General features: G+C 38.0%; 1 protein-coding gene across 2 annotated transcripts; it reads right to left on the reverse strand.

Moving 5' to 3' along the window:
• Positions 1-436: 436 nt before the first annotated feature.
• Positions 437-15,638, reverse strand: RAB1A (RAB1A, member RAS oncogene family). Of its 2 annotated transcripts, none has more exons than XM_015829813.1 (6): positions 15,372-15,638; positions 6,774-6,846; positions 4,145-4,240; positions 2,926-3,021; positions 2,305-2,436; positions 437-1,909 (listed from the first exon to the last, which is right to left on the reverse strand). In XM_015829813.1, exons 1-6 carry the CDS (start codon positions 15,392-15,394, stop codon positions 1,712-1,714), a joined length of 618 nt encoding a protein of 205 aa, XP_015685299.1. In that variant the 5' UTR covers positions 15,395-15,638; the 3' UTR covers positions 437-1,711. The 2 variants fall into 2 exon arrangements, with proteins under 2 accessions (XP_015685299.1, XP_029142839.1); XM_029287006.1 differs by lacking the exon at positions 15,372-15,638 and adding an exon at positions 13,127-13,304.
• Positions 15,639-16,199: the final 561 nt, after the last annotated feature.

Consider the following 16,199-nt stretch of genomic DNA (forward strand, 5'->3'; position numbering starts at 1 on the left):
TTCAATCTTCTAACAGTACTATGAAGAATTAAGGTATTGTGTGTTCCAGTTGCAGATCACTAATGTTTATCCCATAATGGGAATGAAATTTTCTCTGAGATTTGCTAATACATTTGCCTCTCAATCACATCTGAGTATTTGCTTACAAAAGTGTCAACGACCCTTTTAAATTATTTTGTAAATAAGATATTCTTTTATCAAGTTGGTAACTTTAAAACCCAGATATCAGGCACTAATGGGTTAGTTTCTTTATACAAAAGTTCTACATATGGTCACTGAAGCAATAATCAAGCCATATTTTTTGCTCAAATTCACATATGTATTTAAATGCTTCCTCCCTGCACAAATGTATATTTGTCTTTTGGTCAGCCGCCTTATTACTATGCCTTCCACTGTAGCTTTCTTGTGCCTTTGTGCATAACCAAGCCGACCAATAAATTGCACAAACCTTTATTAAAGTCAACAGTATTGATTGTGAGAGAATGGAAGTAACATTATTTAGAAAAGACATAACATATCATTAGAGTTAACATCATCTTGTTAGCTTGAAGTCATTCATACTTTAGGAAAAATACTGTTTCCTTTTCTATGACAGAGCAAGAGAGACAAATAATTTCTAAATGGAACCATTCAGAAATAAATTCAAACACAATTAGGATGCAAGGGGGAAGAGAGATGGTACATCTAGAGTGATTATGGTTCTATAAACAATGGTATAAGTTGTGTTCCAAGTACAGCGCACATGCCAGAAATACATGACACTTGAGTAGTCACGTAGGCCTTATTTGCTAGTCATTTGCTGGGCTGGGCAGGTATAGTCTAGAAGGAAGTGATTTTAAAGTGCCAATACCGCACACAAAAAGTTCACTGGGGGCACAAGGCAAGCCTTTCCCCTTATTCATAAGAATTAAGACAATACTTATCACCATACAGTTTGATATTACTTCCAATAAGTACAATATTTATTAAACATTTCTTCAGTTTGTTACATTTTGTGCAACAAATTACAAGAGTCTGCAGCCACAAATTATATGCAGAGTATGAAGAAAAATCAGCATCTGCGATCCAAAGAACTATTATGGGACTGCAACTTCCTTTTGAATGGCAATCCCCCTCCCCTTTGTGAAATGCCCTGCTGTTTCAAAGGGGGTTGCCAAGGGAGGTGCCTGCTCAAGAGTCCAAACCTGCTTTGGCTGCACACTGCTATTTAATGCTGATCCCAGGTAGTGTTTTCTTTCCATTTTCTTAGAGCTCTACATGGAACTATCAAATTTGATTTTACACAGAATGCCTTATGAACTTTATGCGTGGAAAAGTGACAGCCACCATTGGGCTGTTGAATACAAAAAAAAAGACTAAACTTCATCTTCAGAAGCCTAAACCCAACATCTAAACATGCCAATATGATCTGAACAAAATAATGTTCAAACTTTAGCCAAGCACAGGAAACAACCTGGTATAAGAAAAAGTAACAAAAGATTACACACATTTATAAACCAGCACACAAAAGGTTTAACACATTTCTGAAAATGAAGTTAGCTTTATTGAGACGGGGGAATAAAAAAGTCAGTATTGACCGTTTACAATCTCTGACCTTTGTGAAGACGTTAAGATTCTGTTGTAGTGCAGCTACATACAGTACAATTCAGGCATTTTTCAGTTGGGTTCAGATTTCAAATTCATTGTTGAGAAAGAGTTGGGAAGGAAAGTTTTAACAGCAGCCTCCGCTGGACTGCTTGACTGGAGTGCTCTGAATTCTAACGTTGGATTTCTCTGCGCCACCTGATGTTGCTCCAGGACCCATTCGTTTTTTGATCTCAGCAGCCATGGTCATGAAAGATTGTTCTACATTGGTTGCATTTTTTGCACTGGTTTCCAAAAATGGAATCCCAAGAGAATCTGCAAATTCCTGTAGAATGAAGACATCGCTATTAGTTCTGTTATCCAGATTTGGAAAAGAAGAGGAAGCATCAGAAGGACTCTGACATATCCTCACATAGATTTAACTATTATTAGGTTTTTTTTTCATACAGCCTTCCTTTCAGAAATTCAGGGTAGCATACTCAGTCCTCATCTTCCAGGTTTATGATCACAACCTTGTGAAGGCGGCTAAGTGACTGGCCCAAATTCAACCAATGAAGTTCCGCTAGTAAATACAGACTTGAATGTGGACTTCCCTAATCAAATATCTTAACCCCTACACCACACTCATTCTCAGCATTATACACCTCCTAGTTTATAATGATTGCAATGGATTCAACCATACTTTTTTGAAGATTAAAGTTGTTTAAAAGATAGGCATACCTTTGCTGTTGTATAATCTACGACTTTCTTTGTGGTCAGATCGCACTTGTTTCCTACCAACAACTTGTTAACATTTTCACTGGCATAACGATCTATTTCTTGAAGCCACTGTTTTACATTATTGAAAGACTCCTAAAAGATAAAAGAATATATTAAATCTAAGCTCAGCCATTTAACATAGTGTGTTTGGATTCTAAGACAAATCCCAATGCATTTTAAACATAATCCCAATAGTGTCCGCCTTTCTCCTTTGCTTTACAAATTAGGAGTTTCTGGTATTGTAAAAAGTGATGGCTATTGCTGGTCTATGACCGTAATAAAGTTTATTATTATTATTAGGAGTTTCTGGCTTGAATTAAGAAAGATTTTCTCTGTGCCTCAAGACTCTTCTTTTATGCAAAGACACATCATAATTTGTGGAAGCATCAGGGACGGGGTGGTGAGATGACTTAAAATGCAGCAAGACATCTTACAAGGAGAACTAAGACTTCAAAGTGAGAGGATGTACAGTCACCACTGAATTCAATCATCCCTTCATCTAATTGCTGTTATATACAAAGTTACACTTCCCTATGACAAGCTCATGCAATTCCTTCAAATGCCCAACTAACAAACACTTACCTGATCTGTAACATCATACACAACTATGATGCCATGAGCTCCTCTGTAGTAACTAGAAGTAATTGTTCGAAATCTCTCTTGTCCTGCTGTGTCCCACTATGAAAACAAACAAAAAAAAATGTTGAAAAGTGCTTAGAAGACTGCACCCATTCTGATCTGATAACCGGGCAGATTAAAAAAAAAACTGGTAATACTACTAGTCAACTAACTATTCTGAAATACCTACCGCAGATCAGATGAAATAAAATAACTGAAACAATGAAACAGAATCCATTTCACTGAAATCAACTATAAAATGCTGTTGGGGATTTAATGTTAAGCTCATGGCATTACCAGGAGGCACCAGTGAAAAGTCCTTTCTTGCCATCTCTTTTAAACCTTTAAATAGAAACCCCATTCTGATGTTTCAGGGCAAGCATTCCACACAATTCTTATTTCTGAATTAGCTGGTTAGCCATCTGCACTTTGAATTCTGCCTTATTACTGTACCTCCACGGAGGCTCTGTTGGATCTAGGTTTCATTTGTCAACAAATGGGATTTTTTTGTTCATGGCAGGCGTTATCTGGATATGCCCTCAAACAATAGGAGCCTTTTGGTAAATTTGCCACAAAGTACCTTCAAGCTACAAAACGCTGAGCAACTCTTGTTATATATGCTTAATGTATAAAACTATTCAGTTTTGCTGCTGCTCGTCAGAATTTGGAACTGGTCACAATGCAGATTTGCTTATGGCATCACTACCCTATGAAGCTTACAATGCCCTAGATCAGTGATGTCGAACCTTTTAGAGGCCGAGTGCCCAAACTGCAACCCAAAACCCACTTATGCATCGTCGAGTGCCAGGCAGGTGTGGCCCATTGGGTGGGTGTGGCCAATTGGGTGGGTGTGGCCAATTGGGTGGGCATGGCTGCCGTGGTAACGGCACACTGGGTGGGACTAAAAAGTTTAATCAATCAATTCCAACTTTGCAAGAACTTTTTTTTTCCCATGAGAAGTTGAAATTGACTGATTGAACCTTTTTTTTTTTTTTGCACATGGCGGCGGAGGCCTAAAGCGAAAAGGTTTTATAAAACCCAGCTGAAGGCCTAGGACTGGGGCGACGATGCGCGTACCCACAGAGAGGGCTCTGAGTGCCGCCTCTGGCACCCGTGCCATAGGTTCGCCATCACTGCCCTAGATAGCACACCCTTTCGAGATTTACCAATGGACAATACTTACTATCTGAAGCTTGATAGTTTTGCCATCTAGCTCTATAGTTCTGATTTTGAAGTCCACCCCAATTGTGCTGATATAACTTTCTGTATATGTGTCATCCTAGGAAGAGGAAACATTTTTAGAATCATTAGCAATACTGCATTCCAAAGCACCACCACCACAGAAAGGAAAAACCTGTCTTAGAATAAACAAATACTTGATTAAAATTCCAACGGAAGCCATGATGGATAAATTTGCTAGGATTTTAGCAAAGAATGAGTAGCTTCTAGTTGAGACTGCTCAGATGATGATGGGATGGTTCAGTGAACATTATCAGATTGCCATTAATTGATCGTACAGGTAGTCCTTGAATTATGATCACTTGGAACTGGAATTTCCATCATAAGTTATGACTGTAAATTGAATCACACCTGATTTTATGACAACTTTTACAGTGGTGGTTATGCAAAACATTCAATTGTTAAACAAATATAGCTTCCCCAATGGGTATTTTGCCAGAAATTGGCAAAAAAGGGCACATGACCACATGACGCTGCAATCGATGATAAAGATGGTTGCCAAAAATCCGAGTTGCAATCACATGACCATAGGGGTGATGTAATGGCTCTAAGTGTGAGTATACTTTTCTGTAAGTCACTTTTCCAAGGCCATCATAACTTTGAAACATCGTTAAATGAAGAGCCATAAATTAAAGACTACTATCGTAGAAGTCAATTTTGAAGCCAAAGAAAGAAGAAATTAGAGCTGCTTTCTCTGGATTGTTGAGAGAGTAACTTACTTTAAACTAATGATTAATACAATCAAGCCATTTATATGTTTAGTGTACCACACAAACATCACCAATTATAGGATTAGATCGTATAGTTTGCACTTACTACAGGTAGTTCTCAACCTACAACCACAATTTGAGTCCAAAATTTCTGTTGCTCAGCGAGACAGTTGTTAAATGAGTTTTGCTACATTTTATGACTCCTTGCCACAGTAGTGAAAAACTGCAGTTGTTAACTTGGTAATAGTGAATATGGCTTCCCCATTGACTTTGCTTGCCAGAAGGTCGCAAAAGCTGATCACGTGACCCCAGGACACTGCAACCGTCATAAATATGAACCAGTTGCCAAGTGCCTGAATTCTGATCACATGATGCTGCAACAGTTGTAAGTGTGAAAAACAGTCATAAGTCACTATTTTCAGTGCTGTTGTAACTTTGAACGATCACTAAATGAATGGTTGTAAGTTGAGGACTACATATGCAGTGAAGGAAAAAATTATTTGATCTCCTGCTGATTTTGTACATTTACCCACTGACAAAAGAAATGATCAGTCTATACTTTTAATGGTAGGTTTATTTTAACAGTGAGAGACAGAATAACGAAAAAAATCCAAAAAACGCATTTCAAAAAAGTTATAAATTGATTTGCATTTTAATGAGTGAAATAAGTATTTGATTCCCTATCAATCAGCAAGATTTCTGGCTCCCAGGTGTCAGAAAGAGAGTGCTCCTATTTTCAGCTTGTTACCTGCATAAAAGACACCTGTCCACAGAAGCAATCAATCAATCAGATTCCAAACTCTCCACCATGGCCAAGACCAAAGAGCTGTGCAAGGATGTCAGGGACAAGATTGTAGACCTACAAAAGGCTGTAATGGGCTACAAGACTATCGTCAAGCATCTTGGTGAGAAGGTGACAACAGTTGCTGTGATTATTTGCAAATGGAAAAAGCAAAAAATAACTGTCAATCTCCCTAAGTCTGGGGCTCCATGCAAGATCTCACCTCGTGGAGTTTCAATGATCATGAGAACAGTGAAGAAACAGCCCAGAACTACATGGGAGGATCTTGTCAATGATCTTAAGGCAGCTGGGAGCTGCCAAACGTCAGCCTTGACACCTTAATGACTTGACTTGGAGAGGATCTGCAAAGAGGAGTGGGACAAAATCCCTCCTGAAATGTGTGCAAACCTGGTGGCCAACTACAAGAAACATCTGGCCTCTCTGATTGCCAACAAGGGTTTTGCCACCAAGTACTAAGTCATGTTTTGTGAAGGGGTCAAATACTTATTTCATGCATTAAAATGCAAATCAATTTATACCTTTTTTGAAATGTGTTTTTCTGGATTTTGTTGTTATAATAAACCTACCATTAAAATTATAGACTGATAATTTCTTTGTCAGTGGGCAAACGTACAAAATCAGCAGGGAATCAAATAATTTTTTCCCTCACTATAGACCGACCTGGAAGTACATGTAATGATTCAATAATTCACACTGTAGTGAAAGACAGAGCATGAAATGCAGGATTTATTTCTTAATTACTGTTAGTCTGGCTGAGCATACAAACTGGCCTCACATAATTACATGACAAGCAAAATTCAATACCCCCAAATTTAGCCATGTATCCAACTTAAGAACTCGGGACTTTTTTATGTGCTTAAGGGCTTTTAGTTTTGTAAAGGATTAGCTCCATGTCTTTATGAATGCATCCACAAGATTAGCATTTCTTCTAACTTTTCTTGCAAACTGAAATTTTATTTTACAATTTACTTAGCAAGTATAAACATTATGGAGGCTAAAACACCTAGATATTAATACCATTTGTTATTATAATCCAAAGATGAAAACGCAAGACAACTTACTGCAAACCTAAGTAGCAGGCAAGATTTTCCAACACCAGAATCTCCAATAAGGAGTAGCTTGAATAAATAATCACTGCAAAGAGAAAAACCACAATTATATGTACAATACTGTGATGGATTAAACCTATTTATTCATACTATTTTGTTTTATCTTTATTAAAATTGACAAGTTCAATCTTCCTGTCAATATATGCTAGGAATTATATAAATGGATTTTATACCGAAACCAAATTTAAATCTAAATTCTGTGGCTATCTGAAAACTAAATTATGATGAAAATGTTAGAGATCTTCAGTTTTGTTATCTTTCTAGATCAATTGGTCAATATAGTAATTGGAACATTTTGATGCGAGAATTCTGGTGCTAAGAAATAACTACTCTACCAGCCATTACTGGACTTTTTTGCAGTCTGTCTTGAATAAGGGATTTGGAGAGAAACAATTTTTACTAAAATTCATTCCAGAGAAGATGGAACTACTTTTGATAGTCAGCTCATGTGTGGGATTGTTTAAACAATACACTTAGCAGCGAAAAGGCAAACAAATCAGCCTAGGGTTATTGTAAATATATTCTTATCCCTTGTTTCCTTCTCTGCTAATACTGGTATTAACAGTATTACCACTGTCATAAACAGTTTGGCAACAGAGTACAGTATACATGGCACTTCTTTGGAATCAGTTTAGAACTTAAGTTGGTCTAAGATAAAGCTCCCAGATTGCTGACTGGGACAGACAGAATATCTTGCCTGCATTACATAACTTCCACTGGCTTTCATTTGTTTCCAAATAGCATTCTTAAGTAGCATTTTGGTCTTTTGTGGTAAATCAAGCATACAATTAGCCTAACATCAAGATTATCCTCCAAGACCCTTCTCCAGATCCCCTGGCATCTGAATAGAGAAGTCACCAATAGTGAAAGAAAGGACTTTAAATTGAACGACCTTATATTTGCATTTCACTACAAGAAAGGAAAGTTCTGACATAAAATATAATGAAATAATTTTCAGAAACAATTTTTGTATTTTGTATCTGTATTCAAATTTAAGCAGTCTTAATACTAGTAATTAATTCTGAGATTTTAAACTTACAGAACAACATAATTAATCTGTCATAACTATATGCTCTCACAGGAAATTAATTTTAAAGTACTTGAAACAAGTGGATGAAATTCTTTTATACGATTTTCTCAATCCAAATAGACTGTTAAAATATTCAAATTAAAAATCATCAATATTTACTACCAATCAATATTTTCCCACTCTCTTTGACTGGTTCAATATTCTGCTGTTTACTCATGTGTTCCTATCTATCACCATAGATCACAGGTCGGCAACCCGCGGCTCCGTAGCCGCATGTGGCTCTTTGAGCCTTCCCCTGCGGCTCCCAGCCTCCTCTGCCATTAGCAGAGAGAGACAGAGACAGAGAGAGGCACTTGCCCCCCACCTCTCTCTGTGTGTGTGTGTGTGTAAAAAAGAGAGTGGACTCATGGTGTTCTCCGAGGAGCTGAAAAGCTTATTGGGCGGGGCTCCTCCTATTGCTCTGGAGGAAGCAGGAAGCAGGAAGCAGGAAGGGCAAGAGAGAGCTAGCTAGCCCAGCTATGCTGACTCAGGAATTCTGGGAGTTGAAGTCCATGAGTCATAAAAGAGCCAAGTTGCCTACCCCTGAGCTTGTTGGAGAACAGCTTGAAGCCAGCTTGCCAGGTGAGCAGAAGATCAGAGAGAGGGAGGGAGGGAGAGAGAGAGAGAGAGAGAGAGAGGAAAGAGAGACAGAGAGAGACACAGAGACCTTTTTGATATTTAATTTTTTTTATTTTTTACCTTTATGATATCAAAAGGGTTTTGCGGCTCCCACTGTTTTGTTTTCAGTGGGAAACAGGTCCAAGTGACTCTGAGTGTTTTGGGTTGCCTACCCCTGCCATAGATAGACCAAAGATATCATACAAATACCACTAAAGTAGACAAATCTTCATGTGTTTTGGTGTAACAATCACAGTAAGGAGCTATGAGTGAGACACCTAAAGATTGTGGAAAGAAAAGTATCAACTATGCTAAGACTTTCAAGTCCCTATAATTGCCTGACAAGCACAGAAAATAAATCATGGACAACTTTATGGAAAACCCTTTCTAAATACATGGTTTAAAGTTCTCAGTGGGATTGGTTTCAGACTAAAGTTCAAGAACCTAGAACAGCAAAGAGATTCACATGGAATTCTGTACTGTACTCTTTTTGATTATGCTGGAAGTAATGTAAGTCCAGTGTATTCTATTAAATGAAATCTTCAGGTCACTTATGATCATCAATACTATTTATTCAATTTGTAAAGGTACCCATGTCAGCAACAGATTCTGTACTGCAAATAATCTTAAAATTAAAAAAATCCCATCATAAATATAAAAATTAAAATACACAGCAGTTGATGAATATTAGCAATGCATTTTTGAAATAAAACCATTTCTTTTCATTCTTTTTAGTTCTAAAAGGGTATGTTGTTTAAATATTTGAGTTTGAAAAAATTATAAAGTTGGACATCTACTGCAACACCAAGACTTCCTTAGAACAATTAAGTTGTCTAGCATTTGATCTTGCAGCCTGACTCGCTTTACAAATGTAATATTTTAACAGCCTGCATATCAATATCTAATAGAATAACTGCTTCAGAAAACAATTAATTCTTCAAATGCACAAGACATTTATCAAAACTGATTTTTAAATAAGACGTAGAATCTAAGACAAAGTAGATAAAATGTTTTTCATACATAAATTAAAATGCCATAGCTCCCTATGTACAGTTATTTATTTATAAAACCTATAGTGTGTCCATCTTACTGCAAAGGTAACTCTTACAGAAAAATCCCAAGGATAAAAAACTCATATTTTAAGATTATTTTCTGATAGACATTTCTGACAGATGAGCCTATGTTTCTATTGGTGAATAAATGCCTTAGTTGTTTCATGCCTATATTACTGCAATAATTTTCTGCCAGGAACTGTATCTCAATACAAGGTAATGTTTTTCAAGATGTTCTGAACCTTTCATGCTACTCTAATTTTCTTTATACAGTAGAGGGTTTTTCCATTAACTCCTTATTCAAGTCATAGCCAAGTTAAATTACAAGTAGTCCTCAACTTACTTTTATTTAGTGACTATTCAAAGTTACAACAGCACTAAAAAGGTGACTTAAGACCATTTTCCACACTTACGGCTGTTGCAGCCTCCCTGTGGTCATATGATCGAATTTTAGATGCTTGGCAACTGTAATTCTAGTACTGTAACCTATAATGGGATCTGACTTTCATCTGCATTCTATTATTAATTAGATTTGCATCATACAAACTTTAAAAACAGTATTATACAAACTTTAAAATCACTGTTTTTGTTAGAGAAATAATGTGAAGATTACCTTAATTGTGGCATCTCCTTTAGCAGCAAATACCTCATCCAAATGTCTTCTGTATGTATTGATCAATCCTACTTGAAGCCTATTTTTTTTTACAAAGTGCTTCAACTTGGATATTTCGGAGCCATCTTGCATGCTAATTACTTCAGGTCATGCCATAACATTTCAATAGATTTAAATTCAGGCCTTAGATTTCAAAAATGTGAACTTTTTTCTACTTCAGTGAATCTGCTGTACATGTATGCCCAGGAGCACTGTTGTACTGCATCACTCGCATTCAACTCAGGGCTGGCTAAACTGAAGTTCTTTAGAATTTACTGGTCCAAATCAGAATCTATTGCTCCGTGATCATTTGCAAGCCATTGGATTTCTAAGGCTTCAACGATTTCAAACAATGCCATGTTTCACTGATGGGATTAAGATTCTTTTGTTGGAATAGAGAATTCTGATTTCTCATCAACACCACAATGTTCCATATTTGTCTTGCCTACCCACCCAACATTGTTCCAGTCTGCCATATGTGGTCTTTGGCAAACTGGAAAAAGGTGGCAATGTGCTTTCTGGAAAGCAAAGACTTCTCTTTAGTATTTTCCTTGGGAGGATTCATCAGTCAGTGCAACATGATATGTAAGCCCTTGCAACCTCAGAGTATTGTGTACTTTATTGTTGTAATGGCGTTTTTTTCTGAACAACTACATATGGGAAGAGGGTAACAATGTTATTGTATTTCTCCATTTGTATACTATGTGTCTAACCAGAGCATGATGAAGAGCAAACTGCTCACAAAAGTTTTCATAGTCCTCTCCAGTTTCCTGAACACTGATAATCCTTTTCAGAGTTTAAAGAGATCTCATCTGATTAGGGCAAGATTCAATTCCATTAATTGTGTCCTGAAAAGCAGACACAATGTAGCAATCAACTTGTCTGTGGTTTTTTTTTTTTTTTTTAAAGAGAAGGACCTCCTCAAAGTTACATGTGAAAGTTACATGTGATTATCATCGTTTGGATCATCTAACTCACTGTAACCCATTAAGAGAATGGTGGCTCAGTATTCAATAAAGACATGACACAGTGTATTGTTTTGTGTTTTGTTTAACCTGATGAAACTCCAGTTACACTGTAAATCAAGTATATCAGGATTATGAATAATTCTAAAGGGTTTACAAACGTTCACTATGATATTTGTTTTAGCAGCAATACAGCAGTAATTTGCCATTGCCTTCTTCCAGGACGTTTTTTCAATTTTCCAATCTAGCCTACATCCTTGGTATACTTTGTAAATTGCCAATCCAGGTTCTAATCAGATGAGCCGATTCTGCTTAGTTTCCAAAACCAGGCTATGTCAGGCAGATATCTTGGCTAAAATGCATCCTTAACCAAAGTTTTTATCTGAATTACTTTTCAACACTTTACCTATATGAAAGAGATACATATTTTACATTTTACTTCACTACTGCAAAATAAAATGGTTAACATTTTTAATTAATACAACTTATCACTACTTCATAAAGTAAATCAATGAAAACTTGCTTCAGGTGTGAACTACAGGTTGATTTTAATAATTACAACTGCATTCTAGTACTTTTCTGAACTGTAAATAACTGAAGCATTAAATCAAATGTTCTGCTCTTTAAGTAAACAGAAGCATTAACTTTAAAAGTGTTAACATTAAAAGTGTTTGCAGGCTTATCAGTAAAATTGAAAATAATTATGGAGCCTTGGTTTGATTGCTATGCACTGAATTCAGGATCATCAAATGTTGTATTTCAGAAGGAATGCAATCCAATCTAGAAATGGTTGCACATCTCCCACAAATTGGTTTCTCCTACAGTACCTATACCAGTAGTATCTGTGCATTTTTTATTTGAATTTAATTTCATATTCACCTCAATCTCTCACATTCATGAGTTTAAAGCAATATTCTAATCCAAACCTGTAAAAAATATTTCCCAAAAGTTTCATATGGATATTCAAAGTACTGAGGGGCAAGATGGAATCCTCAAAAGCCAGTGAGGCAGCACTATTGCCAGCAGTATCACCTCTTGGTCTATCCTTCAGAAATATCACAGTCATGCCAACATTAATCTGATTCCAATCTGATAGATAAGAAAATGCTCCCTATATTTATCATGGATTAGAATCCTATTAAAAAGTCATCCCCATATACCTTTGATGTTGTTCAATATTTCATTTGGGAATTTGCAGAAAATTATTAAATTTTCACAGTTTAAATGTACAGAATCCTACATAACTAAGAAAGCTATAGTTTCAATTTAAGTTACACTACAGATATGACATTTGTTTTGGATGTTAAAAACAAACACACACTTAATCTTCAGGCCCTTGCTCTCACCACGTGCAACTTTAACTTATGATAAAATTAGACTTGCTGTTCCAAAGTGTCATTGCTAATGTTGCCTGGAAACGGTAGAACAAATTTGATGATACTCAGCATTTAAGCTGTAGAACTCAGAGGGTGAGTGAGGGTGGATGATGAGAAAAGTTTCTGAGCAATCAAAAGTGCTTAATAAGAAAAAAAAATCAGCATTAATAATTTGTTGTTGCTTCCACATTTCAGTTTTCATTTCTTAGAAGTATTTCACTGCAATGCAGCAGCATTGCAAAATCAACCTAAGCCCAGAAAGCATTCTGTAAGAATCATGTGGCAAACACATGACCCTCAGCTAAAATGAACATCCACAGTAATCAGTCAATAGCAACTGGTCAGAAAGGGTGAATCAGCTACAAAGAGATCAAATGGTAAAGATTACTTTATCAGTTGTAAAGTAACACTGTTGAATGTTCACACACCATAGACTTAAACAAGAAATACCAAGTATTTTGCAGGGGGGGGGAGGAGAAACATCTTTGCAACCTATTACATAAGCAATCAGTTCTCAGTATAAAAGAACCAAATGTCGTTAACTTTTTATAACATCTCATAAAATCTTCTCACCTCCATTCTGTGACATCTGCTACCGAATTGTCACAATATATCCCTACAGACAACATTAGAGATTCTTTTCAGTTTCTCAGTAAACTTTGAAGACAAACTTCACAAATAGTAGCTGTTCAAAACAAATTACAGTATAGGCTTTCAGGCTAGACATTCCTGGTTTAAGTTTTTGGCTTTTCTTACACTAGGAGTGCATTTCCTCAAAGTCATTCTTTTTACACTTTGCACAAAGTACTCATTTACACTTCTATTAAGGCGGCCTCAAAACTGTAGCTGCCTTAATTGTGGTTGCCATACACTAAGTCCAACATTCAGAATACTATATCCCTACTTTTGTTATTGTTGCACTATGGAAAATTAATTATATATAAATTCACATGAGTTATTTTCCGAACTTTTGCAGCCAAATTATCCTTCAATATAAATTATTCAAAGAGTAGTGCTTTGAAGTACCAATGCTGCCAAGCTGAAAAGAACAACTAAAGATAAAGCAGGGATAGAAACAAGCTACATACATGTGAAGAGGAAAAGAAGTCCAGAGTTATGCTGTATTTTAAGTGTAAAGAAATGAACAAGAACAGGAATGGCTAGAGATACAGATGAAAAGATAAATTTATTTATAAAGCAAAGATAAAGGTGAGAATACTGATAAAGACAGAATGTAATATACAGGGGCAGATAATTGACAACCTTAAATCCCTTTGTAAATGCTTCTAGTCCTGATTGTTGAACCTCAATTCACTGCCATTAATTGTGGGGAACAGATGAGAACTAAGCTCTATACAGCAGGGCTTTTCAACCAGTGGTACAGGTACCACCTGTGGTACATTGGCACCTGGCAGGTGGTACGCAACCATCCTAGAAAAGTGGTAGCGGGGGAGGGGAATGAGAGTGCCGCCGGGTGGGCAGGCAGGTGTCTTGCTTGGCTGTGCCTTGGGGGCGCTTTTTTCAGTGCCATTGTAACTTCGAACAGTCGCTAAACGAACTGTTGTAAGTTGAGGACTACCTGTACTTTATCACTTTTTTCCTTTTTTTTTTTTGGTCAAGTTTTTGACACCTTGCTAGGCCACTGGTGGTACTCGGATATTGCCATATCCTAAAAGTGGTACAATGGGTGAAAAGGTTGAAAAGCCCTGCTCTACAGTAGTCATATATTAGTTAAAATTGAAAGACAACTTAAATTTCCAAAAGGCCGCTGTCTACCCGTTTTTCCTAAATATTAAATATAGCTTTTAGTCAAGGCTGCTCACTAAGCATACTAGAAAAAAGGTGCAACATATGTAACGAGTACAGGACAACCATTAGTGAAAGACATCTAAGGAAATCTATAGCCAATGGAGAGCATATGTATGCATGTTAAGTGGTCACCGATTAAGACAAGGTGAATTGAACAACATTAAAAAAAAAATCAAGACTGAGGTCTACTTGATATAGTATGGTGTTCCAAGTGTCACAATCATCGTTTAGTAAATGACCTTGGATCATCTTCCAGTACATCCATCCTCATAGTTGGGAGAATTAAATGAAAAGGAAAAAAACTGTACATTTCCCTAAATTCCTTCTTGAAACTACACTTTCCCCCTTCACTTAACCTAAGATACTTCCATTAACTAAAGTTCCCCCGATGTTTTTTTTTTTCCCCCGCACACCATTTCCCCACTATAAGCTTTAACAACAGGAAGTTGGGATCTTGATCCCGGATTGCTTACCTAAATCATGGAGAAGAGTAGATGGGAATCTACAGTCACTCTCGGACAGCAACTAAGGACAGACTAAGATCTACAAGTTTCCCCTTTGTGCTACCGAATATACCAAATAACGAACCAACTTCCTTAGCTATCAGAAGGGCTGGGACACCCAATGCTTTGAGTTATTCTTAGAGGATTATTTACATCTTACAACAGGATTCACAGAAAAGCTTCAGGCAACCCTATCTTTCAAAGGGGGGGGGGGTTAAATCTCAGAATGTTCTTTGAAAAGCATTAAAGCCAAAGCCACCATTCTGTTTACTTGCTGCGGGCACAAACAACCGTTCTAGATTCCCCCAAGAGCCATGGCAGCCTTCCCTGTTCCCGAGGGCCGTGGCCCCAAAGCCGCTTCTACGTCCCTGTTTTCCTTCGGCAAGGAGCAATTGCTCCATCCGCCGCCTTTCACCCCATTACCACTTACCCCACCATCGTCCCCGTCTCCCGCTCCCTCTACAACCTTGTCACTCCCTTCCGTCCCCACGCACACAAGTACTCACTATTCGGGATTCATACTGGACATGTCAGCGGGGCCCCCCACGGCCTGTAGAGAACGAGCTCTCTCCGCGGAGCAGGCGGCGGTCAGACCCACCACCGGCGGCTCCTGGAATGGTCGGGCTTCCTAGCCAACCACACACCCAAAGGTGACAAACGCGGGCAACAACGGTGTCTCCTTCCAACAGGGACAACCCCTCCCCACACAAGCGGCGACTGCAGCCGTCTCCGCTCTGGCACCTAAAACGCAAAATGGCTGCCGCCTCCGAAACCAGGAAACGGAGAAGCCTCTGGTGGAGGGCTGGGTCTTACATGATGGTGAGAAGGCGGCGGGATCCTTGGCAAGGGATGCTGGGGAATTGAGTTCCCAAGTCCCGCGACAGCTTTCGGGTTGCTTTGGCGCCGAGTCCACAAAACAACTCGGTTTCCCAGCAAACCTACAGGCGGATCGACGCGTGCGTAATCAAAGCTCTTTTTTTCGTGTTTCCCGGTTGACTCAACTTTGATATTTTGGTAGCCGATTGGCTGACAGGTTCAGCCGGCCGGGCAACGTCAGCAGGGAAACGTGGCAGCTTGGGCGAGCCGTTGATTTCTCCAGACAGGATAGCGAGAAAGCGGGGCAGCGGCGAAGGGAGGGGAAAGCGACGCCAGCTGTTTTGTGGGCGGAGCGATCGCGTGGAATTGGAATTTGAACTGAGGTTAGAGACGTAGCAATTAGAATATAGATTTTTTTTTTAAAAAAAAAATGCCCCGTGGATAAAGTTTCGAGTCCAACGTCGTGGTAAAGGGAAAGTATTAATCTATAAATATGCAGATACTGCCAGTAGATTTTT

The sequence above is a fragment of the Protobothrops mucrosquamatus genome, unplaced genomic scaffold, assembly GCF_001527695.2.
Source record: "Protobothrops mucrosquamatus isolate PMUCROS unplaced genomic scaffold, P.Mucros_1.0 scaffold_236, whole genome shotgun sequence".
NCBI classification, from domain to species: domain Eukaryota; kingdom Metazoa; phylum Chordata; class Lepidosauria; order Squamata; family Viperidae; genus Protobothrops; species Protobothrops mucrosquamatus.